At 37.5% G+C, this 27,589-nt stretch overlaps 1 protein-coding gene and 1 long non-coding RNA gene across 8 annotated transcripts in view; one reads left to right on the top strand and one right to left on the bottom strand.

Moving 5' to 3' along the window:
* The first annotated feature begins 2,413 nt into the window (after nucleotides 1-2,413).
* Nucleotides 2,414-4,071, top strand: LOC124185976. The gene is made up of 3 exons (XR_006871522.1): nucleotides 2,414-2,558; nucleotides 3,471-3,583; nucleotides 3,879-4,071. It is a non-coding gene; the product is annotated as an uncharacterized LOC124185976 (long non-coding RNA).
* A 1,394-nt stretch (nucleotides 4,072-5,465) lies between these two features.
* Nucleotides 5,466-27,589, bottom strand: part of LOC124185973 (zinc finger protein 836-like) — a 28,557-nt gene continuing 6,433 nt past the window's right edge. The window contains exons 4-8 of one of the 7 annotated variants that reach the window (XM_046577240.1): nucleotides 27,285-27,373; nucleotides 10,245-10,459; nucleotides 7,658-7,841; nucleotides 6,264-6,322; nucleotides 5,466-6,161 (exon numbers count right to left, since the gene is read on the bottom strand). In XM_046577240.1, coding sequence (XP_046433196.1) covers nucleotides 10,451-10,459; nucleotides 27,285-27,373 — 98 coding nt within the window. In that variant the 3' untranslated portion in view covers nucleotides 5,466-6,161; nucleotides 6,264-6,322; nucleotides 7,658-7,841; nucleotides 10,245-10,450. Of the gene's footprint in view, nucleotides 6,162-6,263; nucleotides 6,323-7,653; nucleotides 7,842-10,244; nucleotides 10,460-10,490; nucleotides 10,627-20,357; nucleotides 27,374-27,589 lie in introns of those variants that run through there. The other 6 variants (XM_046577239.1, XM_046577236.1, XM_046577237.1 and 3 more) reach the window with 6 other exon arrangements.

The raw sequence follows: 27,589 nt of genomic DNA, 5'->3' as shown, positions 1-27,589 counted from the left end.
GGAAGTCGAGAAATTTTATTAGCGCACCGACAGCTACTGAATTTCAGCTTGCGCGAAAAACGAATTGAAATAATTTATTGTAAACGTGAACCAGGAACCACGGAGCGCTTATCCTGGAAGTCGAGAAATTTTATTAGCGCACCGACAGCTACTGAATTTCAGCTTGCGCGAAAAACGAATTGAAATAATTTATTGTAAACGTGAACCAGGAACCACGGAGCGCTTATCCTGGAAGTCGAGAAATTTTATTAGCGCACCGACAGCTACTGAATTTCAGCTTGCGCGAAAAACGAATTGAAATAATTTATTGTAAACGTGAACCAGGAACCACGGAGCGCTTATCCTGGAAGTCGAGTTTCACCGCGTAGCGGACCCGAAGCGCGGGATCCGGGAGGTTGACAACCCGGTACTCGAAGTTTGCGGAGCGCGACTCTCAACCGTCCGCTCTACTGCGCGGTTGTTACCAGACTGAGGAACTCGGCTAGCCGATTTTAGATTGGTGACGTCACTTTCCGAACATCCGAAAATTCAAACTTTGGTTTCGAACTGTAATACTAAGTATGATGATGTATGATGTATGATGTATGATGTATGATGTACGATGTATGATGTATGATGTATGATGATATGATATGATGTATAATGATTCTAGTGTTCACATTTCATACAAGAAATACACACCTTATCTGTCCTGCCGATTCCAGACTCAAGCGGCCAGGCCCTTCGATGGTCAGCCGTTGACTGAAGATATATCCTTTACTTAACGGGTCAGCCGACAACGCTGCCGTTCTGCGACAGTTGGATGATGAAAAATTTTGCTCGTATCTTTCAAATGTGTGTTAAAATACACTCGAAGTGTTAAGAAGCTTCGTTCTTTCTCTTCCTATCACCTTTTTAGGTCTTTAAATCACTACGCAGCGTTAAATACTATCTCATATACGAAGCATCCATTTCATCTCGTTCAAAATTAGCGCATCCGTGATGTATTACAGTTACTCTGAATTTTTTTCCATCCGAATACTTTTCGAAAAACAATTTTGCTTCTCTACCCAACGTAGATACTTCACTCTCGACTAGCTAGAACAGCGTTTTGGTTATATGCCTACGAAAATTCAAGATCGAGAGAGCAAATGAAAAGTTGTTGAAATAATTATGAATACTAATGTTATGGAATACATCGAGCGCGCGTCGAATAGAATCCCATTTCGAAGTGAATAATTCTTCTCTTTTCATATAATAGCTAATCTAGTAATATAGGTAAATAGGATGGTTGGAGGTGTTCGGAAATGGTAGGACATTTCAAAAGTTAAGGCTGACACCCACTGCACCGCGGCGGACCGCGGCGCAGTTACCGTGAGATGCGCCCACTATAGTCGCGTGACCACCCGCCGATACTGTTTCTCCGAAAAAGAGATATTTATCAATTATCTGATGACCACGATTTGTCTCAGTCGTCATGGGCACACAATAAATAATCATGCATATTTGCCACTACTTCTTGATTACTCATTATGGATAGCTCAGATGAAGAAGTGTTTAACACGAAAAAAAATTACTAACAATTGTCCATCATAAATTCGATAAAAAGGAAAAAAGGATTAAAAATCAACCGACAATGCTCATCTATCGCCAGAATTTTTGTTTCTACCTAAACTATTTCGGGTGTGGCTCGTTGGAAAATCGTAAATTTTTTTATTTTGAAACACCCTATTATACATATAATACATGTATAGTGAAAATGAAATAAATTTTAGCTCAAAATATACTCTCTCATTTCTTATGCATAAAAATTAATACGCAAAATAAAAAACAGTCTTCATGAAATCAGCATCATACCCGAACAATGAGAAAAAAATAAATTTTTTACATAAAATAATCCGTTGATCATAACTTGTTGTTCTAAAACTCACGTTTACTTAAATTTCTTTAAAAATGAAGTAGTTACTTGCGTAACATTTATTTAATATCCGTAGGATTTATTTAAGATGTAAAAATGAATACATTTATTTTTCGCAAGAACAGCGGAGAGAATGAAAAGAATCCTTGTAAACCATAACCATTTACATCAAAGTAACGCAGGTTTCCCTATTTTTATACTTGGGATGAATTTCGGCATCGGTAGGGTGTTCACACTAGACGACGGCGATGCGCGGCGATGCGCGGCGCACCGCCGAAATATTCCCAACTTGGAACTCGCGAAAAATTGCCGCGGTCCGCCGCGGTCCGCCGCCGTCTAGTGTGAACACCTATATGGATAACCGTATGAGCGAAAATTTCGCCGCCGTCCGCCGCCGTCCGCCGCGGTCTAGTCGGCGTCAGCCTTTATTTAATTCATTGCAACGTGCCGCGCCGTCCAAGTCAAAGACCCAAAAATACCAATGAATTTGTTTGCGACTTCCCTTCTAGGGGACGCTATATCCACCAATTTCAAGCTTCCAATAGGATTGAAGACGTGGATAGCATGGTCGATGAGTTTAGACACGAGAATTCCGTAGCCGTATATTGGATCTGGAATGACTGGCTAGCACCGATTCATGCGCCTGGTGAATCTGTCGCAAGTGAGTACACACTTGACTATAAAGTGAAATATTGCTTCCCATAAATTAATCCCTCCACATGAACGTAGGAATTAAATCACAGCGGTATTTCAATTCACAAACAAATGTCACTGACTGTTAATAAATATTTGTACCCGTACAGATAACAGAAACAAATAGAAAGAAAATTTATTCGGAAGATTTTATGGTGGGAAATGATCTTATCCGTGGTGTAACCCTCATGCTCGAACTAGTAGCAATACTGTTCTCTAGGAAAATAACCTCCATTTAATCCTTGACGCAATTTGTTATAACACTTCGCAAACTGTTTCATAATTCTGACAAAATCAAGGACGACTCAGCTTTGGTATTTTAGACATTCTACGGACGCTACTATCTCAACCTCAAAATCGATATGCAGAAGTCTCTTTTATTAAAATAGGACCCTGGGCATACTGAAACCCTAACAGGCATCGGAAGGTGAACTCCTATGGATGCGCGACAAGACATTTGCGGTTTATATTCGAAACTTTCGAATTATGATTTGGGACTGTGTGTGATAATTGGCGATCGTTTTCTATTGCCAAATGTTGTTGAAATAATCTGCCACAAAATACGATTCGTAATTCATGCGGGAGTCGGCAGCGTAGATCAATGTATGAACGTGCTTGCAAGCAGTGAGGGTGGGAGTTTGAAAGGGCACGCAAACGCTTTCCCGTGTATATTCTACTTTGTTAGAATAGGGCTAATCGGGAAATTTTCAGCGTGAGACTTCTAGTGGTATTGAAATAATATTCGACCCGACGAGGTAGCTCAAAAACAGGGATTGTTTAATCGATTGCATGCAATGTCGACGCTCTGTATCTTAATGGATCTCTGCTTGCTTGAGACTTGTCACTAACTATAGGGTCTAAAGCTTTTCCTAATCCACAGGTGCCTACTTCTGTGGCCCGGTTGTGCCTTGGACATTCTACTCACACGTAGTGAGAAACTCTCGGAAGTACTTCATCCTGCGGAATTCCTGTTTCTTTCTTGATGCATAAATGGTGAGTAATTTTTTCGCACGAGCTTATACATGTTGTAGAATACAAAATTTTTATAACTTTGGATTGTGGTGAGGAAATCTTTCGTTTTTCCGCGGTAACTGTTGATCCGTTCTTCGCGGCGTATCCGAGCTGTACGCAATCGATTCGTGTCGCAGAATAACGTCGATATAGAGTATAAAAGAATCAATTCCAGCATTATTTCAAATCGTCAAAATTGAAGCCAAAAATCCAAACAAATTTCTTTTTTGAGGAAAATGTCTGTCATCTCAGAAATGATTTGTATGCTTCTTTCTAGACTAATTGGATCTTAAGGAACGCGAGAGAAACAGCAAAGAGAGCAAAGAACCAGCTGCAGGGAAATTACCAAGGATTGCAAGAAAGGGGTTCGAATTGGTGTGGGATCCATCACAGAAGAAAATACGAAGAGTATACGGGAAAATTTATTTATTTTTACGTATATTATTTTTTATGTATTTATGACTCGATTTTAATACAGGTGACATAAAATACTGAATATATAATATCATATACTTCGTATCCTACAGAGATACATTACACCTGTCTGCAGGATAAAACTTAAACTATTCTTACAAACTACGAATATAACTGTTGCATAACATTCTTGATAATCTACTGAGACTAATGTATATTGCACTTCTCATTCTTCTTATTTTCTTTGCCTTTCACTTGATATCTATAGTATATCTTGTTATGGTATAAACTACTGACACCAAAACACTTGTACTAGAATTGAGGTAAAATGAATAAAACGGAACAGTAACTAAGTAGATTGTGATTTTTCTTACCCGCCACTTGGAGAATCTGGTATGTATGTTGTGATGTTCGTCTGCCTACTTTCATCCGTTGGTGGCAGCCACTCTGGACTGGGCGCGAACAGACTCTCTCGTGCAATTACATCGATATATGGTTGAAATATATCTAGGGAAGCAAGTTCCGAAAACCTCTCAAAGTGGGTGGACACGATTGAAAAGGGGTCATAATTTATTTTATATTCTGCAAACCTTCTGACTTCGAGTAAGGAATAAGTAGATCAGTGGAATTTCAGGGTCAGAGTACTCGTATTATCAAAAGCGCATCTCAGCGGAGGTGGTCCATCAAAAAAGTCTAATTAATGAACTGCTTACGACTTCGATGCTGTGTATCTCAAAGCATGCCTGCTTAATTGAGAGAGTATGTAATCGCCAATTTTCGCGCCACTTCCTATTAGACTTAAGAAAATCGGAGAAATTTCAGCGAAAATTACTTCTGGTATCAGAGGCGCAGCAGAACCGAGGAGCTCTTCTAAAAACAGGGACACATTGATTGATTGATCGACTGCATGTGATGGCGACGCTGTATGACTGAAGGCATGCATGCTCCGAGTATCAGGAGCGCAGAAAAACCGAGGAGCTCTTCTAAAAACAGGGACACATTGATTGATTGATCGACTGCATGTGATGTCGACGCTGTATGACTGAAGGCATGCCTGCTTGATTGAGAGGGCATGAGATCTCAAAGTTTTCCCGCCATTTTCTCTTAGACCTAAGCGAATCGGAGAAATTTCAGCAAAAATGACTCCTGGTATCAGGAGCACAGGAGAACCGAGGAGCTCTTCTAAAAACAGGGACACATTGATTGATTGATCGACTGCATGTGATGGCGACGCAGTATGACTGAAGGCATGCATGCTCCGAGTATCAGGAGCGCAGAAAAACCGAGGAGCTCTTCTAAATACAGGGACACATTGATTGACTGCATGTGATATTGACGCTGTGTGACTAAAGGCATGCCTGCTTGATTGAGAGGGCATGAGATCTCAAAGTTTTCCCGCCATTTTCTCTTAGACCTAAGCGAATCGGAGAAATTTCAGCAAAAATTAATTTACATGTATAATCATAGTAATGTATTTGACTTAGGGCATGTGTACACAGGTGTCAAAGCATATGTCAGTGTAGGATTGGTGGAGAGTGTTTGGAGATGTTCACCTTTTTTTACCTCTTCTCTTATTGTTTCGATTAGATACTATACGATTAGATTTAAGTAGAGTTACAGAAAAGAGAAAAATTATCAATGATGCATAAGAAAATGATGAGGGGTTATGTAGAGTAAGAGCACGGTGAAGATTAGGAAAAATTGAACAGAAAAACAGCAAACTCGTCTTTGAGATTTTGAAAATGTAAAAATTAAAATTCATTCAATCAAACAGAACCAGAACACAAAATATGTATAGAAATATTTCGAATATTATGAGTTTCAATTTCTAAGTTTCACAATTTTTCAATGGATTTCGATATTCAATCGTATACATACTTAATCAATATAAATTCAATTTATCACCCCCAATCCGAGCCTGAAATTGTTCCTAAGTATATCACACGTGAACCACCCTAAGGCTTACAAAGCGTGGGATCTCCGATCTTCTCAACCGAATGGCGCAATATGTCGAGATGACAACCTCTGCTGGCTGAGTCGGAAATTAGATGCTATTAAGTTTCGTGTACGTGAGAGGCTCTTCTTCTCTTATCAAATGTTACAAACACCTTGTAGCTGTTTCCGTATCCGTATCCACTGTAGGTTCCTTACGGAAAGAGAAAATAACAGTGTTATGTACGTAATAATAATGTGATGGATCACATATTTGACACATTCTGTTGTTCACCAGGTGCACACGAACACTAACCTCGGCCTTGGTGGTTCAAACTAAAGGCAGGCCCAAAAAATTCTCCGATTACATTGTTGCTGGGTGGTGAAGAAAAATTCCAACTATATGTATATGTGTACTGACTACTTGATAGTGAACAAGAACTTGATTATTAACATATTAAAAATTTCCTTCGTCTCAAAAATGCAACTGTGTACACTAGATATTGAATAATATTTCATTATTTTTATGATTATGAGTGAATAAACCACGAATTAGTGTCATTCTCTTCAACTTGTGTGAAAAAAAAAGAAACACATTATCTTTAGCCACTTCCAGTGAATATGTCGAGTTTTCACACCATTTGTGGAAACAACGACTACTTTTGAGTTATAGCACAATTATTAGATACAGTGTAAAGAACTCTATGCTAGAAAATTTCGAGTCACGCAGAAACTCGAAGCAGAGTACATGCCAGATCGTTCTTGGTCCCATTGTGATAAATCGTCGCCACGTTATCGTGATATTGGGCTCGCGATCCCAACGGCGTATTTCTCATGCTTAAACTTTCTTTCTTTCTGCGAAAGTACGAAAATATACGAAGATACTCTTTCGATCTTACTCGTTCGGGTATAGTAATAATAATGGTAAAACTTCCGAATCGAACGAATTTTTCCAGATGTTATGTACGTGTAATTCTTTTTCCGCAGTCTTGATAGAAAGTTTCACGAAAGTAAAGGTAGGTTGGCTGTCCAAAAATCGATACTTTTTATCAAATTCAGTACGACACAGATAAACACCGAGTAATTATCAAATTATTAGATTTGTGAGCTGCAAAGATCCTTTTTGAAATGCGACAATGGAAAATACTGGAACCGTAATCAAAGGCTTAGATACCGATGCTTCATTTGGAATCGCTTCACATGGTTAAAAATCTCGTATAATCCTTCGATTTCACTCTACGATGATTTGTCTTGTTCATAAGAATTTTCTATAAAGTCACTGAAACGGATTTTCTTTTTTTTTTACTGTAATAGTCAGTTTAATATTACCATGCACGTACCGATTATAAATTAAACATTTGATGATTTTAACACGATAAAAAAGTGAGTCACTGAGCTGGTAAAAAGGTAGAAGGATCTGGTCTCCTAAACAGAAATAGCCATCGCGGAGTGAAATCGAACGACTCTACCAAATTTCGAAGCACATTAAAACGATTTGAAATTTAGCATCTAGATTCACCTTGCGACTGTAATTCCACAATTCCCTATTTTTGTATTTTTATATACTTCTTCGTAGCTTTCAAATATTTTTGTTAATAAAATTAGCAAAAATTGTTAGTTTTCGGCCAACCTTACTCCATAATAACCGTGACCTTACAGGATTATTTCATCAACCTATTCCTACAGACGTATTATACGTTACGTACCTACCTCTCCACATCTCGACGAGAACGAGCGGCTGTAATATACATATATGGGTAGTTTTCTGCAGCTCGTTTATAAATTGTTCACATTTATCAAACGAGATTTACATGCCCATCCATTTGCTCGTTCAAACGCTTCCCCAGTTTTTATCCAGCCAATGTATTCCGTTCGCACTGCACGGCACCTGCAACTTCGCGCGAGTTTTATTACAATATGTCCAAAGTGAGTTTTATATTCAAAGATATGTGAGTGTGTGTGTGTGTGTGTGTGTGTGTGTGTGTAACGATCGAAGTGTACCAGTGAGTGGAAAAGCTGAAATCGGGTTTCTCGGGGTGCGAATTAAAACTTAAAAATTAAGACAAACGAGCTGCACTTTCGAGTCGAGCCTATTAATCTCGAGATTACTACTCAGGCGGGGCCGTTATTTGCGCTAATTGAAAGAAAGGAAGATATATACCCAACCACATCAAGCTCGGGAGAAGAATAGTTGAAGTGAAAAATCGCGGTGAGGAGTGTTCGCTATTATTTCTTGTCTCGTGATATAGGACAAGTCGAGCAGAATGTTTCGACCTGAACGACTCCATCCTTAATACGGACGCTATGCTAGGCTGGAATCTGACGTCCGAGAGGTTGAAGAATACAGAGCTTATACTGTCCAACAGAAATAATAACGCGTTTCATCCTCACTATGCACCACCGTTTCTTCGGGAGGATTTTACTGGCGTGACACACGTGGCATGGTTCAAAGATTTCTGGGTAAAAATTTTCTGCAAAAGTATAAACCTGTAGAGATTCACACTCAGAAAAACCAATTTCGTCGTTTGGTGAATGACAGAGGAAAAATTATCCTCGTACAAGCTGCAACCCGTACAATATAAGTAATCCAGACAAATCATAAACATTGTAGTTTTGTTACCTGACAATGAGTAATTATTGCAGACGCCATGCTGAGAATTCTTCATCACTTCAAAAACTACGCAAAATATATGGTAAAACTAGCCACAAAGCAAAAAATAATTATTTTGAGTATTGAGATACTCTTCAACATTAATGTTTGGAATTTCATCGATTTTGTTCAATTATTCTCAATTAGTATCGAGTTCATTGCAGGACTTAATTAAATTATATGCTCACAAGTTTTGTACACAATTGAAAAACTGTAACTGTTATGGCGGAATGTGTTTTACGAAGCGACGAGTCAACGATTTGAGTTTTGAGAATATCGAAGCCTTTCGCATACTTTATGAAATCTGGGAAAAGTGAATGGAACCAGCTTCGAGCTGAATGGGGTAAAAAGAGCATAATGAACGAAAATTGTTTAAGCCAGAGAAGGCTGATTTATTATTTGAAATTATGTTACGCAGTATTTTAGAATCGGTTTCTAGGCGAATCTTATTAAATAGCGAAGCTTTGTTATTCGCTAAGTTTCCCTGACATTTTGCCAGTTCTAGTAAGTTACTAAAATCTAAATCGTTCAGCTTATTAACTCTATATTCGGTTCAATACAAAAAAGTCAGTTTAAGCCAGTTTGTTTTTTCGACGAATAAAGGTAAACTTGTTACCTCAAAAAATGATTTCTAATTCCCATGATGGAAAACTGATATTTTCAGCTTTTTCCATGACCAAATTAAAAATACCCTGACAGTTACCAAGTATTCCGGATGTGTGGCCACCTAGTATTATCGTACAATACGAAACACCCAACTTATTACGAACACTATGTGCTGAAGAAGTGATTGTAATTGAATTTTTTTCATCACCAAGGCGGATTTCGTGGATATCAATACAGGATGGATATCGAAGAGTAAAGTTGAACATCAAGCAGCTTTGCTTCGTTACACATATTTTTTTTTCTCGACACGTCTACCACGCACCCCCTTGTTTGATTTCCCAACAGAGTTCAATATAGGACGTTGTTCGTGCCGCCGTAACGAGCATAGGGATTATGACAAAGCAGATCGTTTCGAATATTCGAATAGGGTATCGCGTTCAAGGAGATTCGAAATTCCGCCGATGAAATAACAGCAACGCCCAATCAATTCTTCTGCGTGAAATCCTCCGCGAGAAATTTTCGCTATAGCATGCAGATCTCCTGGGGGGCACAGATGGAAGTAATTCGTTCCATTCACGAAACGTCGTTTATCTGAGAAATTGAATCCGTTTAGGAGACTTAATATTGTCAGTCAATATACCCATGACGACTCAGGTTTAGTTACAAAGAAGAAGGTAAAAGGTTGAAAAGCAAATCTTCTATATCGCTCATCCCTATTGTCCTAAAATGAATTTGATTCCTTTTCAAAGGTGTCAGGAATCAATTTAAAATTAGACGTACAGGTATGTTTAATTAAGTTGGTACGTGAAAACATTTATGATTGTTCCACCGAAGGTTGAAAATTATTGTGTTTCCATAGGGGCGAATCGTAAATTTATCACAAAAAAATTAGAAAGCTCCTCACCAAGACGCACACTTTTCACTTCGTAGATTTTGTACAATGTATCGTGCGATAATCAATATTCTAACGGAAAAGATGGATTACTTGATTCGCAGCTGCGCTTCGCCCGTGTATGACATTTAATTCTAATTTCACTTTACCTCACGACTCCTGTACTCATCAAGTAAATTGAATTCCAAGAGACCCAGCGTTAACACCTCTTTTGATCTAGTCTCCAGTGCCGTTACGTCAGAGTGCTGTCCGAGTCAGGCAACAGCATGACCACGATGAGATGGCCCATCAGGTCGTTGCTTCAGGCTATCAGTACCTTCACCAGTTCTAGCGAGTTCACGTATGCCAGTGTGCTTTATGTCTTCTGTTCAAGACAGTTTCATATTACGAATCTCTTTAATTAAATCCAACGGGTCAAAGCGGAACTTCGTTTTGAAAAGGTTGGTGTGCGGAGGCATATTTTCCTCGGCACCGTTGCAATTTTGCATGGCGGTGGAGAAGAGCCGTTCATCTGGGCAAAAGCAGATATTCCTTTCGAGAAAAAAGCTCACCATAGTCAACTTTTCATCATTGTAAAATACGCAAAATACATATTCTTTCATTTGAAGCTCGAGCATAAAATTCGCAATATTTTAAATTGTAACCCAATGATGGCTGAAAAGTGTTCATCACTTCATGTGATTTTGTAATTACATTTAAAAACACTATCCCAAGGTTGCAAAATGTGAGAAGAATTCTCATAGGAGTATAATGTATTATTTAGTTTCTTATGACTTAACGAGTTGTAATTATGAAACTCAAAAAATTGGGTAAACCGTGATAAATAAAATATAATCATATTTGAAAAACCAACTTCTCGAAAGTCGTTCTAAAACTGTGGAATAATGATATTTTCCCCGATACTTACAATTAGTCACTTTAACTAACTTCAGCCTTATATTTTAAAGAACTCAGGGAAGGTCTAATAAATCTTATTCAAAAGCTTATTGTCCAGGATGAGTTTTTGAAAGCGTCGAAGACCTGATGCCGAAGGCCTGTGCGTTACACGTTATTGAATAGCCTGAAAAATTAAGTGCTTTCCGAAAATTTCGTTGAGCTGCAAAAACGAACCGCCCTTCCCCGTAGAATAACAATGTGAGAAAATGAAATTTGGACGGTGAATCACACGACTTGAATTTATATACATCCAACTACGAATAAATGGAAAGTCACGGAATGGCGCGTATAATTTTAAAAGAATGGTTAAGGGGTAAAATTCCACTGACGAGAAGAACGTTACGAGGGAATTAAATAAGCTCTACGTGGTATTAAGTGGCACCCAGTTTGTCCTCTTGAACTGTTCTACTTGGGTTGCGTCAGGTCCGCGAGGAATATTTATGGCGTAGAATTTATTCACCAGCTACCTTGCACTCCGCGACCTTCTTCGTTGGCGTGCAATTCTTGTGCCGGATTTTTAAGTTCAACCAAGAATGAGCTCGTTCGCAACGCAGAGACAAGGAACTTTGTCTTCCAAAAGTCAGCGTAATTTCTTATTCTCTACCTTCTCTAAGTAATATGCTCAAACTTTAGGTCACTTCTTTTAACGGAACGGTATCTTTCTCGGAGCCTCGTATCTCGCCGGTTTGTCCTTTTCAGACTGCAGGATTAATATCAGATGATCTTGGAAACTCTTCGACCTATATCCCACGATTCCACCTTGTCAACGGATTTCGGCGAATTCATTTATCACTCCGAAAACTCGCGGCAGCTTTTCTTGATCATTCCTGCAGATCAAGTGATCCTGCAACCTTGATCAAGATCACTGAAAGAAATGTTATGATCGCATAGAAATGTTAACCGGCTCCTTCCGAAAGATAACAATCATTGATTCTGAAGTCAAAATATCTTAGCAAACGTGGATTATTGATCACCTCAATTCCCGCAGCAGAAATCTTTTAGGAAAAGGTGTTAGAACTTTAAAAGTTTGTTTTTGTTCACCTTTTGAACCAGTGACGTTTCCAAATATACGAATCTGGATGATGAAACAAAACAACAAGGATCAATAATTTACTGATCTTTGGATAGAACATGTTGAAATATGCTGTATTGAATTTAAATCCCTCAAGTTTTTTGAGCTACTGATTTTGATTCGAAAGTCATAAAAGTGTGACTAATTCGGCTCGCGTAAATAATATACACTACACTCAGCATGAAAATAAAATTCGTATCGAAGGGTTTTAGTTTGATTATAATCCCAATCAAAGTTCAATGTCCATGTGTAAATACTTACGATACTACCAAAGTTACAAAGAAGGTTTTGTGTGCGAGTATTCGCGATATTCAGAATGCACTTGGGATAAAGAACATTGTTGTAGATTTTTTGAGTCACTGTAGATATTACGGTCTCCAAAGTTCTTTAACTTCGTAACTTCCATTGTCTTGATTAATTTCACGGCTTCTTCAGTCAAGAGAGTTTCGGATCTTTATGAGATGCGAAAACCAGAAGCTATTGGCCAGCTGAAAACTTACTGCAAGTTATTAATCTTTTTTATCCTTTATCTCTGGCCGTTATTTCCTCTTTGAAAAAGCCTTTCTTCAACGTCGGACCCACATTATACCCATGCCCCTACTCAATTTGAACGGAAAAACCGGGATTCAACACCTACCAGCCTAGATGGATTATATAATCTCCGTATACACTGTGCCCGAGTTTGTGTGCGTATGTGTGTGTGTGTGTTTTCAAGACCGCGTACATAATGTGGGCAGATAGGTACGTTGTACGTTTATGTACTTAATCACAACATTACCAGATTAAACGCTGTGTTGTCATGGAACGGTAATTGCAATTATCGCACTTCGAATTGTTCCTCAAAATCTGCGTAAAATCAGGTTATTGGTAGAGTGACATAGGAACTGAGGGATCAATTTCCATACATCGAACCACTATACATAAGGCTGAGAAGACCTTGTTCCTCGTCTAAAGAACTTCCGATACTTAGGAAGATGTGTGAGAAACACGATCGAGTGTCTTGGACAATTCTGAAATTGGTTTTCATGTCATGAGCCAACGTTCACTTTAGGTCTGAAAATCCAACCTCCGGTTTACTTTGGCGTATGCCTTAGAAGTTGTATATTTTAACGTGGTAGCAAAATACATTCAATAATATATAATATATTTCAGTGAGGAAATTACATGTCAAAGCTGTCGAAACCTAAATCTATAACTCATTCATGCGAGCCGAGATCTCGAAGCTGACGGCAAAATAGGGGATTCACAATGGCAGTACTATGTTTCGAGCCTGTATCAAAGCTTTGATTTAGCTTTCAACCGTACTTGGCATCCAACTCGTGGTGTAAATGTTATCGAAACGGTACCCACCGGCATTTCCTCAGATTTTCTTAAATATTTTTGCAAGCATTGGGTATGTCGTATAGAGACTGGAGTAAGCTGGCAAACTCAAGGAAGTAACATGGTTTACGACTCTCTGAGAGTTTTCACGTTATTACAAGAGTACCGATTTAGGTAGTATTGAATCACAACAGCTTCTGCCTGCACAGAATAATACATGAATTTAAAATTTGTGACATTACTTCGTTCGCAGTTTTGGATTCAGAAAAGGAAGCTACTATAAAAAATTCGATTGACGTCTCAGCATGAGCGCTTTCATATTATCACAAATACCTTCCGATCACATAAAAGGCAATACGACATTCCATTTCCCTGTATTCCCGTCGTCATGAAAAATGGGAAACTTTCATCAACCCCCTTGCCTTACAATCTTCGACGCCTTAAATATCGTTCAGGTAGTTAACGATTCGGACACCAATAATCATCGTGGAAATAATTTTTTTAACTGCTTTTGAACAACACATATTACAGATATTAATTGAATAGTGGCAACTACGCTCTTTAATTTATTGAAAATTCTTAACACCGAAACTGTGTTTTGTATTACGATACTTTACTACTTTAGTAAGATAAACTCGACAGATGATTTTTCAAGTCATACAGGAATATATAACTCTATAACGGCCAATGCTTATTCCACTTGTCCATTGTGTCATGTAAATAAAATGTTTATTGTTTTCGGAAGTTTGCCTTATCATCTCTACACCCTATGTATCCCTTAGAGTATCGTCCGAAAGGTGCTTTGAATACGATTAGGTACACGTAACTCATTCAATCTTCAACTGAAATACATTGTTTTCGTATTCAATTTCGTAAAATGTTTCAACAGTTGCCAGTGTCCCTTATTTAGAACCAAGTATTTATGGGTCGATAAAAAGCACAGAAAACTTTTGAGTTCACTCGGCTTCCGGCAGACACGAGAAGAAGAAAATATTGATAGAATACCAATATTTGATGTTTCTTGCTATTTACAGGGCTTATACTTTCTATTCACCGTGAACATATTCCGATCGCTCTGAAGGCAAATAAATATTTAGAGAGCCTCGAAAGGTATGCAAAAACGTATATCGCAGAAAGATTCATGGCGGCCTGCTGCTGCGTACATATTACACGCATTGTAAGCAAACATAACACGGAGAAGAAGACACGATTTCTAGATGGCACCCAAAAAAATGTTGCAAAATGTTTTTCTCGCGCCGTCACTTGGTATTCCGGGAATAGAAAACGTAGAAGGGAATACCGCCAACTGATTGGTGGTTCTCGCTTCTGTGACGCATCGCCCCATGTCTCAAGGGCGTCGTTATATATCGCGTCGACCCAGTTTTTTCAGCTCGTAAATCTTCTCCCTAACCTTTACAAGATTAGACTTCGCCTTTAAGTTGAATACCAAGAGATATTATACAGGGTAATCCACTAGTGTTGCTATTCCACCAGAGGGCGGATACCAGCTGCCTACGTGATAATTCATGAGAATAATCTTCATTTGCAAAGACATAAGAAGAACGACGGTTTCTAAGCTCGATATTATTAAGTTTGCCTAATAGTAACACTGACCTTTTGTGTGGCTAAGACTCCAAGTAAGATACACCATATAGACACACTGCGTGAGTACTACGTCGATGATGCGAATCGTTCGGATGTCGACACAATTATGAACGTTGACGACAAAAATCCACAGTTATAGTCGAAAATCCATGGTTCTTGAGCTTTTCTGTCACGTTGCAAAGGCGAGATCTGGGAATCTGCACTATCCTCAGAAAAAAATTGCAATCTCACCAATAGGCTAATAGCAATCCAGCACGGTGGTTTGAATGAGCACAAAGCAACACAGCCGCGCATTCGCGTAGCTTGCGAGAGAAGCAGAAGCAGGTCGATAGCACGGTGTAGCAATAATAAAGTATTTTTTGAAACTGGATTGTCTCGCAATTCGATTCCGGCATAGGTCCATTGGAGCAGTTGTGACTCATCCATCGACTTACGTACACTCATAGTGATGAAAGTTTCAACATTTCTGACTATCATTTGACCAACTGAAACCGGCGTACTGACAACAGATGAAACGTTAGACTTACTTAGAATCAACAGAAGGTTGGTGAGAAGGTGACTGTACTCGTCTGAGATGTGGTCACGATCACGATTGGAATCAGGTCTGCGGTGCTCACCACAGTTTAAAAGATGAGTTCAGCTGCAGCTTGCGGGATAAGAGAGGAATGAAAGTTCGACAATTTATCACACCGGACAAGGATAAATTCTCCAGTTACTATACATATATGCCTACACGTACAGGTGTAGTATATACAATATAGTATACAATACAGTATATAATATTTAAGTAGATATCTCTGAAGAAGTTTAATAATTGTTCATATATTGCTACCTGTACCTTGGGCTAAATGTAATTAATAAACTCTGTGTGAAGTGGAGGCATAATGGATCACTGTACGACTCGTACCTGTCTACTATCTGCTTCTAAACCTATTCATTTATCAAAGTTACATCTTGTATTGTACGGGATGTTTTCGAGTAAACGCTACAGTATGTTGGGCTGCCTACGACTGAGGGACACATATATCGTCAAGACAGATCAACCGTCTAATCGGTAGGTATCGCGTTTAAAGTCCTCATGAGTGAGCTGGAACTACCCATGTTGGCAAGTTGTGTTCAGCTCACTCGCGAAGATTTCTAACGCGCTACCTACCGAGTTACCTACCGATAACTCAGTGAGTCTGTCTTAACAGTATTTGCGCCCCTTACTGAAAGGCAACCCAACATACTACGACATTCACTCAGAAACACCCTGTACATGTGTGTAAAAATACACGCATATTTGCATTTTAGTTAATGTGATTGAGAGCCACACTGGTGTTCATTAAATCAATCTTGTGAACAAAATAAACATATTTCTCAATACCAACGTTACTGTGATGTACAAAAAATGTACGACAAATGTATTGACACAGTATGTTACCTGTGTCGATAAGACACACCAACTTGAAGACCACGTATGTTGCCACGCTCAAATATTGTAAGTGTAAGAAAGCCAACAGGTATAAAAATCTGTAGCTTCTTAGTTCGTTCGAAACAGTTTAACGAACATATCTTCCACAAAATTATCGGCAGTCACTTTTTGCCCCAGACTAATACTTTTCGTTTCCTTAAAGTGACAGAAAGTAAAAACTCCGAATTACATGAAAAAGTATACAGCATGTAAGCATGCATGATAAAGATGACCCTATCCGTTGCTTATCCCAAAAGAAAGTGAAGAAATTGGATGAACTTATCAACAAGTTTAAATACAAAAAGGAATGAAATGGGTCAATGAAGATAGGTGATAGGTAACTTTGAATTGGGAAAATTGCTTCCAAGAACTATTGGAAACAGATTATAGATAAAGGCTAATTCATTTGCCCAGGTGCGCAGCCGAGTAAAACTTCTCGACAAGAGGGAATTTATAGTCTAGCCAGATAAGTCGTAGTAACGTGCCTTGTTCGTTAAACTTAATGTATGCCAACAACTGGCCTCAGATTACGTAAGTCCTCCCTTACTCATAATCTTCTTGTACTTTACTACCTCTCATGAAGTCACCCTCGCATGAAGCCACACACAAGTATGACACAACACGTATTTCCACGAAAGGAATGAATCAATGCGTTTACATATGACCCCACATGTACTCAGAATATTCGTATGCCAAGTAATTCTTTGGTGATTCGCACACTATTAATTTACAGATACTTATACATGTTCTAATCACAATCACATATAAGATTGATAAGTCCAGTCAGGGCTAAAAAAAATTTTTCTGTTCAGTCGATACGGAAAGCTTCTAAAAGAATCACCTCAATTACAACAACGGTAAATATTTGACAAACTATCCAAATATGGTTGAATCAACTAATTGTAAGTGAGACTGCGGGTTATAATGACTGAACCTGTAACATACACATTATTAGATATCATCATAGCTACAATAACATGTTCTTCACCTGAAGACTCAATAAACAAACATTGACATGATTTATTATTGACACAATAACCGTGACTCAACTAATTTTGGTTATATTTATCATACTTTTCAATATTTGGTAAATACCTGCCGTCATCCTTCATGTATTATCTTCATTTCTCTGTTGTCGTTTTTTTTTTTTTTGTACTGACCTAACAATTACAATACCACAAACGATTATAAATTTCAATCACGCAAGTTACATATTACTACCCACACTCGAGCAGATGTGTATCGCTAAACGCAAGGCATTTGCGCGCTGTTACACAGAAATCGAAACTCTTTTGTTAAACTGGTGAGAATCGAAGACACTGGTTATTGCCATTCACTGGGAAATGATAGACGACATTTTCACTGACACCGTATTGTAATGTCAAGATAGGTTTCCCTGCGTTAAACAGTAAGTTCGAACTAACAATATCAACGTGATAAGCGTTTCTGAAATTATGATATTCAGACATTATAATCTCTACATGAGTTAAGTTACCTCATCAAGTGGTTTTTAGCTTTAAATGTTTTTAACTTGTATTTGGATTATGTCAAAAATAACACTATACTTTGTGCGAAATATTAAATATAAAGTATAAATACAACTTTGGATCTCCGTGTCGAAAATTTCGAATGCCATCCGATACTTTTTCCTCATATTCCGTGCGATCTGACAGCATTTCCTGCAACGAAGTACTGCACATTACGTTTAAATAAACCACTGAAACGGGGTGAGGTGACGATCATTACAATCCTTGATTTCTACTCTAGTGTGCTACGTGTCCAATTTAAATACATATTTCTGAGCCATTATCGCGATCCACGATGCGTCGCAGTAGAGGACGCTACCATAACGTGGAACACTTTTAAAGCCTGGCCAAACATTCGCAGATCTCTCAAGTTGAAGTGTTACATTACCAATGTGTTGCATTGCTTTGATCGTTTATTTATGCTTCATGATTGTGCAAGCACGTCCTTGTATAGGCAATGACTGTACGATCGATCAGTATTTTCATTCATTGTATATACCAATTAAGGGCCCGATACTATAAAGAACGACAAGTATCATAAGCCTGAAGTTAATATTCGATTCCGCTTAACGTCACTTTTCTTGAAAGTAATCGTCTTTCCTTCCATTCAGTAGACAAATGTCGGTATAATTTGTACTAATAGAATCACGTCTTAGCCCCAGAACGAGGGGCTTCTCAAGCCCCTGCACTAACAACACTCATTTGGTTGACGTATGTGATCCCTAGCCCGCACTGCAGCTACTTAATATCATACAGCAGTAAGCCGTCGCAAGTTCTACCTGAAAATCGAGATTAAAGTATCGACTAAATTACGATTATAAATATATAAAATATGTATGATGTACCGTAATGTTTATGATATTAATATTTGATACCTTCTTATGATCCTTGTAAACCGTTTAGAGTCCTGCATTAATGTATTCCGCTCTATGCGGTTTTTACATGGAAATTAACCCCTTGTGTCTGACATCCGACACTGTCATATTTTATAACAATAGCAGTTATTAGGCTTATGATTGCAAAAACTTTTTTTTCGTACAAATATTGAACAAACAATGTACAGGGTCTTACAGAATTCGATTATTTTCCACTTACCCTTTTTAATACCGCAATATAATCCTAGTATGCATACTACAAATCTCCAAGTCTAACAGTTTTCCAGTTTCCGCACAGGTCTCTTCAAAATTTCTGGTTTACGTCGAAAGAATCATGAAAAGCAATTTCAAGTTTGCGCATGCGGAATGGAATATAATAGACGCGTAAGTCAATATCGATTGGCATAAGAATAGCTACAGAAGACGAACTACATATCATTATTCTTATATGAACCCTTTCTTGCCAAAACTTCCAGGGTTCCGATGATTTACGACACGTCGGAGTTTGTTCACTTGGAAAAATTCAGAGGATGTGTGATTTTATTTTTTTCAGAATCCAAGTTTGATGAGCGTGAAGATATAATCTTAATAAATGCGATACAGATTATGCGTCATTCTGGGCATAGCCAATCCACTTTTACTTATTTATTTTTTTGTTCGCAACAACTTTTTATTTACGTCATTTTTCAAATATTAAATACTGATTGCAAAAGCAGAAGTAAATGTTTTAGGCTTTTGAAGCATAAAAGAATGAACGTGTTCTGTTTCTTTTCCTGCTTTGTGTGAGAGATCAGTGGACATCGAAGAGTAAAACTAGTTAAAACGGAAAAATGACTCTGACGATATAATACTCATTATTGAAGCACGCAGTTTTGCGTAATATGTTCGAAACTTTATTATAATTTTTTATTATATAGGTTGTGAAGTTTTCACCTTACCCGTGATCATCGACTAGTAAACCAAAGCAGACGTTATGCTGAACGTTGAGCTTTTTCCACAGCAAATCTTCATTGCATTCATATAGTTTAGAGCAAGACTCAAATTTTTGCCACCTAAAGTAAGCCTATAATATCGACGGTTGCGTTGATTAAGAGAAAAAAAAAACTTATATACGATCTGAAATATTTTCAAAAGTTCAATCTATGATGTGTAATAAAATCTGTTCAATATGTAGTAATCTCAAAACAAGAAATACATTATTCACAATTACAAAAATTTATATATATATATTCCTAGTAAGTACTACATATACTTTAGAAACTTAACATTTGCTTCGTAATTCACGATCTATTAAAACAAACACATAACTATTTTCTTCAATCGAATATTTACCATAAAAGAAAGTGTGAAAAATTTTCGATTTTCCGCGTTACCGAATAATCATGCGCAATGATTTATGCCGTTTGAAAATAATTTATTGGATGCACAATAGACAATAACACCTATGTTGTGTATAAGATAAGGTCATATAAATCTACAAGAATATTGTTTCATTTTATTTTCATTTTGTACAAATCACTTGAATTATATGGATAAATATAATGTAAGGAACAACCAACTTATTTCTCTGTAATGGAAAACCTTTCGAACGGCGTGTCATTTGTTACGTGCAATCGACGAAACCTTTTGAATCTGACAATCTGATTCAGGCACGAATTAATCTTCTGCAATTTATATAATAACTCGTAACAATGTTTCGTCGGAGGAATATGGTGACAAGCAATAACAACTATCAAATTGTGCTGATTGTTTAAATTATTATTTGTTATCGCCATGAACTTACAAATAGTAATACTTGAGGCTACAGTTTTATCATACTTTTTGAATTTAGACGGCACCATTATGGAGTGAGAATCGATATACAATTTTTAGAATAAGTCGAAAGTAACATAGTAAATGGCTACTCGAGCCAATATCAAAAAGTTTAAAGACGTGAGTTAAAACTTCAAGATACATACGAGGTTGTACCTTTTACATTGAATTACCCGGCAGCCTGTAATATATTTAATTCGCTGTTTACAAACAAGTCTAGGGGGCAGCGCATACTTTTGCAGAATGAAACCACATTATACGTCATTCTTCGTGTACCTCATTATGCAGGCAACGACATGCAAGCTTAACAAAAATGATATATCATTGAAACACAAAATTTTATAGTATTTAACGTAACGCATCGAATTTTATAGTATATTCACTAAAATATAACGAGTGTTCAATACAATGAGCGTTCAAAATAAGAAGAAAAAATAGTTGAACTAATCGAACACACAAAAAAAAATCAAAAGTTATTATAAAACTTGTAAACTGTTACAATTTACTGTGTTACTATAAAATGAAGAACCTAGCATAAAATAAAACTCTGAAAATCTACGAGTACTTAAACTAATTGCTGTTTGTGACATCTTGAACTTATATCGAAATATCGCCACATAAACTAAAATAAGGTACCTAACTGTTTTATAAGCAATGAAGTAAATGGAAGATTCCCGAAGTTCTATATCTTGATGAGAAAAATTTAGTTTGATGCGGCCACACTCTTGACCAACCAAACTTTGTAACCACTTTCATGTTTTCGTTTTTTTATTATTTATTTATTTATTTTTTTTTGTGCTTAAAGACTGTTTATACTTTATATACATTATTTAATTTTATTTTGCCTTATGGGCTTCAATGTGTTTATTTAAGTTAATCTGCGAACTGAATCCCAAACTACAAATCGAGCAAACGAATGACAAATGGGTATTCCTGAAGTGAACAGACATTTGAGAAATGGTGTTAAAAGTCTCCATGCAGATGCCGCATTTCATAATACGACGGTTCAAATTTGTTGACGACTGTGTTAATGTTCGCAATGGAGGTGGTAGCACAGCTTTACATTCAGAACAAAACACAAATGTTCCTGCAGGATAGCAAGGAGGATCATTGAAGAAATTAACCTTGTTGCATTCGATACATCTCGAGCTTCGATGCTCGGGTAAGTGTTGTTGGAGTGCTTTATCGTTGGAAAAACTCAATCCACATGCAGGGCATTGATTATTCGCCTTGTGTATCAGCATATGTTCAAGTAGCTGATTTTTTTCTTTGAATAACATTGTGCAATACCTGCATCGCAAGATATTTTTTCTAAATTTATTAAATTTTAATTCTTTATGAGCATCGTTTGCACGATCATCTACGCCTTTCTGCTCACCATCATGCGATGAATTCAAGACAGGGTAGGTTGGAGAATCACCAACCATGTTGAAACGTGTCAATATCGTCGTATTGTCATTACTTCCAGAACTCACGCCGCGTGGATCGGAAGCATTGTGTAAATTATTCCCACCACTATTGCCCGCTTTACTGTTCCATTCGTAAGGGGAACCACGCAGCGGACTAATGACAATATTTGATCGATTTGGAAGTATTTTTAAACGTAGCTTCTGGATACCGCCATGCAAGTGAGGCTTGAGATTATGACCTCTCTGTATTACTGTTGGCTTGTTATCGACACGCTCACTGGGAGAGTCTAGGGAAGACTCAACGCATTTGTAATAGAGTAGGCGGACATCGGAGCCTGATGTTGACGGTATCGATCTTGGAAGTCTTTTACTAGGGTATTCTCTCAGAGGAGATTTTTCAATGGGAGTACGTACTGCATCCAATGCCTCAGTGTCATTAGAACTACCGACTATGGGTTTAATAAGGATGAAATAGGTTGAGTTACCGTTGCTATCTGAAGAAAGGGGTACAATTTCCAACCGTTTCTCATCTGCGCAATCGCTTGGTCTTAATTTTTGGCTGGATGGAATATGCGTGTGGTCAAGCATTCTTGAACTACGAATGGTGGGTACGATGGATGCTGAATTTTGACCAGCGCTCAAAACATGTGATTGCAACGATGGTTGTTTCTGTTGTGTACATTTATTTTCAATATGTTTGATGGGAGCGTGTCGTTTTTCAGTTTCATCGTCATCATTAGTACTTGCTATCAACATTTTGTAAGACGATTTTTCATCACTTGAATTCAGTATATCGGCTGATGGAGTTGACTGTACTGGATAAGTAACAATTGAACTTACGTCGCGGTGGAAGCGAGAAGAATTAATTTGTATAAATTCCCCAACTGACTGTTCTGTTTCACATCTTTCTACAACGTCAAGTTTATTCGATAAGTCGGTGTCTTGCTGTGATTCAAAGCTCAATTGCAAGTCAACTTTTGAAGATGCAGCATTTGTAGAAATGATTTGTGTATTAACATTAGGTTCATCTTCATTGTCATCGATATGTAGTATTTTAGCAATTTGGGCTCGCAATCTGGATGATGTAATGTGTTTTAATATTTTATCACTTGAGATAGGACCTCTTCTTACTTCACCGGAAATATTTGTGTTCACTAAGCTGCTTGTAATAAGGGCCCCATCCTGCAGTTTATTAGCTAGCACGTCTCCATATTGCATACGAATTTGAAAGGTTCGATCATTAACATTTAATCGGAAGCTCGATTGGTTCCTGGCAAAATTATGAGGCTCTTGTCCTTGTTGGCAATGCTTCATGTTATGTTTGTTCAATACACTCTGATCTATGAACATAATATCACAAATATCGCACCGGAACCGATCCTTACCAAAACATGAGTCCCAATGTTTCAACGAAGTCGTAATGTTTGGAAAAGATTCATCACAAATGTTAAATGTACCCAAGTTAATCAAACTATTTGAACTTGGTATTTCAGTAGATTTTGAAGGGATGTCAGCTTCATCTAATGATAAGAGCTGTAAATTTTTCTCGTTTTGCTTACTTCCTTTATGATTTTTGAGTGAACTTGTGTTACCAGCTAGTTCTGCGAGTTGCCGGTACTTTTCACGACATGTATAATTTTCGGAATCTTCATCGAGTCTGAAAATGTGCTGTTTCAGGTCCATGAAGTATGAGAATATTTCCCCACAAAACGTACATGCATACTCCCCATTCATCATATGAACAGAAGTGAAATGTGCTTGAATTTCTTCGGTGGAATCAAAGTTCTGTGTGCAAATTGTACATATCAAATTTTTCAAATCGCCGATAAACCATTCTTCGTTGACTGATACTGACGTTACCTCGGCTTGTGGCGAAATATTTTCAATTGTATGAACGATCGTAGATTCAGTGTCACGGGAATTTTCATCATTACTCTGACCTGAGTCACTATCCCCCAGAATAGTATTCGTTTTGCATTGAATCTCTTGCGATAGTGAAGGAGGATGGTCATGGTTGTGCTGAAGTACGTGAGCGTTATCTGTGGGATTGAATGATTGAATTTTTGTTTCGGATGGAATGGTACCTGAGTCATTGACTGCGTTGCAGTGTTTGGGCAAACTAAAAGACTGATTTAGAGCTGCGTGTTTAGAAGGTAAAGTTTCCACAGTATCCTGGACGTCCCGATCACTGACCCTCGTCGGATCACGATTAACGCCCGTTTGGGATTTAAGTGATTCGTCAAGAATAGATTCTTCCGAAGATTCCGGTTTAGTTGTAGTCGATTGTTTGTGATCTAATGTATGATAATGTATAACATGAGCTCTCAAAATATCGTTAGTCCGAAATGTATTTTTACAGATCAAGCAGAGATACTTGGAAGAATTTGTATAATATGGACAGTAGGCATGTTTTTTCATATGGTTCTTCAATAAGCACCAGGTACCAAATCTTGCTGTACAGAAATCACAGCAATATGTTTCTTCAGTTGAATTTCGATGCAGCAGTTCCGCAGATAATCTGTTTGAAATTTTTTGAAACAATAGTATTCTTTCATTTTCAGCTATTTCACTACCCATAACTCCCAAACTATTATCGGTGTTATCGTTGATGGATAACTTGGAAACACCATCGGAATCGTTAATCTTTTTACAACTTGACATGCTAGATTCGCGACTATCACTCCTTTCAGAAAATTTCTCGAACATAAACTGAGGTCCGTGTAAATGCAGTCCATGCATTTTCAAATCATCTTCCGTTAGAAAATCTTCCTTGCAAACATGACACTTATATTTACAAATCACATCTCTTCGAAAGTGTTTAACCTTGTGTTTTTTTAGATGTGACTTAGTCATAAACTTTCGGTTACACACATCACATGCATTGGTACCATAATTAGAATATTCCCATTCATGGTCGAGCATATTATGTGGCTCCACGAAACTAATCTTGCATATGTCGCATTTATATTGACTCAGAATATGTGTCCTGGTGGTGGCACTATTCGTAATTTCATGCATTGTTTCTTCGCATTGAATTTCATTTTCATGTTTACGAGCATTTGAATTATTCATTTCAACGTTTGAATTGATAAACGCGTCTTCGGTTTTATTTGAGAACCCGATGTCTTCGAGATGTAGATCCGCTGGTGCATGTGCACCTTTCATAGACGTCGTCACGAGGGAATCATGATCTTGAACCACATGCAAGTGTCCAATATGAGCTTGCAGTGACAATTTATCGGGAAATGCGCAGTCACACCTATCACACGAATACTTATAGACCTTTGGTTCCTCGGGATTATGGATATGCACTTTGTGGTATTCTAATGCATATTTACAATTAAATGTTTGATCACAACAATCGCACGGTAGGATAATAGTTTTTGAATAATATCGCCTATGGTCATTCAAGTATTGACTGGTGTCGAATTTTATTTTACCGACTTGGCATTGAAAGTATTTAATGTTGTGAAAATGAGCGAGGTGAATCCTGAGGAACTTTTTATTATAAAAACCCTGATTGCAAATTTCGCACCTGATTCTTCTAGAAAATAGGGGTTTCGGATTATGAGCCGTTTTCATATGTATAACCAATTCGTGTTTCCAAGCAAATATTAGTCCACACATTTTACAAGCATTCTTTCCATTTGTCGAATAGCGTCTTTCGTGTATTTTCAAATTTTTACCGCAACAACAATTCAATCCACATGTCTTGCACCTGTGATAGAAAAACTTTTTGGTATTGCTGCGAAAATGAGGCTGATTAATACGTTTTCCCATGCTTTTTCTTTTGAAAAGTTCGTGCCTCCGTCGAGTCATCAAATTTTTGGTACATCGTTTATCATGTGTGAAAAAACGTATTGATTTGAAGCGGTTTTTTGATCCTACTTTCAAAGTTTTCGTTCTAGTTTTGTAATTACAAGTCCTGGTTATCTTTTTACAATCATCAGATATAACACCAATCTGGGCTTTCGGTTTGCGATATTCTAAATCAGTATGCGCTGTACTACTTTGAGAAAAAGAACTATTAGATCCCAAGCATTTTGAATTTTTGGAAATTTCGTCGGAAGTTATTGAACATTCAACTTTCAAACCGTTTTTAGTAGAATCCTCGGCTACCGAGATAACGTTGACATCGTTTGAATTCATCACAACTGGTGTTTCATGTAGCAATTCACGACCGTTGTCTGAAGAGCATATTTTCTTACACGCTAGCGTATGAGCTAATCGCTGATTATTCGACATGGGAATATATTCCAATTTTGATTGTACAAATTTAAGCCTATTGAGCTTGTATCCTTTTTCACAACTTACACAAAGGGTTTTTAATGAAAACATATTCAATTCTATCTTGCAAGATCTACAGAATTTCAGAAAGATTTTTTCAATTGGCATATTACAGTGCTTAAACAAATGGATCCTTAACCTTTTTGGACTCTTAAGATGTGCATTACACAAACAACATCGAAAAGATCCAGGCTCTACATGTATCTTTATATAATGAGATACCAGTAATCCCTTATTTTGAAAAAATTTGTTACAAACGTAACAATGTCTATCTGTGGGTTTCGCAGTTTCCCATTCCCCACGTTCCTCTGACCCACCGTCATTTGAAAGTACCTGTGGACAGTAACCAATAGTACCGTGCTTTTTTTCAACAAATGATCGTGATTTTTTATAGTATTCAACTTTTTTTCGTTGATTCTGCCTAGAAATACGCCATCTTTCTCTATTTGCGAAAGGTTTTTCATCTACATAACAATTCGGCTTTTCAGTATTCAATAATCTAGTAATTTTGCAAACCGACGATTTTGGAGTTCTAATTTTTGGCAAATCCACCATATTCTCTAATTTTACCAGCGACACTCTAACATCTTTAATATTTCGGTAATTCGACATTTCATAACTTCTTAGCATGGTTGCATCATGGAATTCAACACTCTGCGAACCTGTCGAAGGAATACTTGAGGATGAAACAGCCATTGTAAGGGAAATTGATTCGCAGTTTCTATTATCAATGTCTTTATCTTGACAACTGATAAAATTTGACTGGCGTGACTCTCCAAAATCATCAGTTTTTATTAAATTAATACGTTTCACAGCTGAATTATCAACGTCAGCATTCACTGTGGTTACGTCAACTTTTTCTCCTAATTCACCGTGTGATAAAACTGTGCCTACCTGATAATTCAACTGTTCAAGTAACGGTGGTCGTTTCTTCTCATTTGTAGCATCTTGCTGCGGATTGAATTTGTATGCGATAGACTCATCTGCAACATTCAAGCATTTTTTCTGAGTAAACGAATTTCCATCACGTGCTGGATTTTGGGAAGAGACTTCTATACTACTAGTCATATTTTTACCAGAACTGCTTAATATGGCTGTATCTAGTTCACTATTTCCAGAACATTTCATTAAGCAGCTTGTTACACTTGCTCGATTTCCGTCGGCTAAGTTAATTTTAATATTTACGCCATCGCAGCAAT

Source organism: Neodiprion fabricii, chromosome 7 (genome assembly GCF_021155785.1).
Source record: "Neodiprion fabricii isolate iyNeoFabr1 chromosome 7, iyNeoFabr1.1, whole genome shotgun sequence".
NCBI lineage: Eukaryota > Metazoa > Arthropoda > Insecta > Hymenoptera > Diprionidae > Neodiprion > Neodiprion fabricii.
Note: the sequence above shows the minus strand (reverse complement) of the source record. Positions and strands in the feature narration are given on the sequence as shown.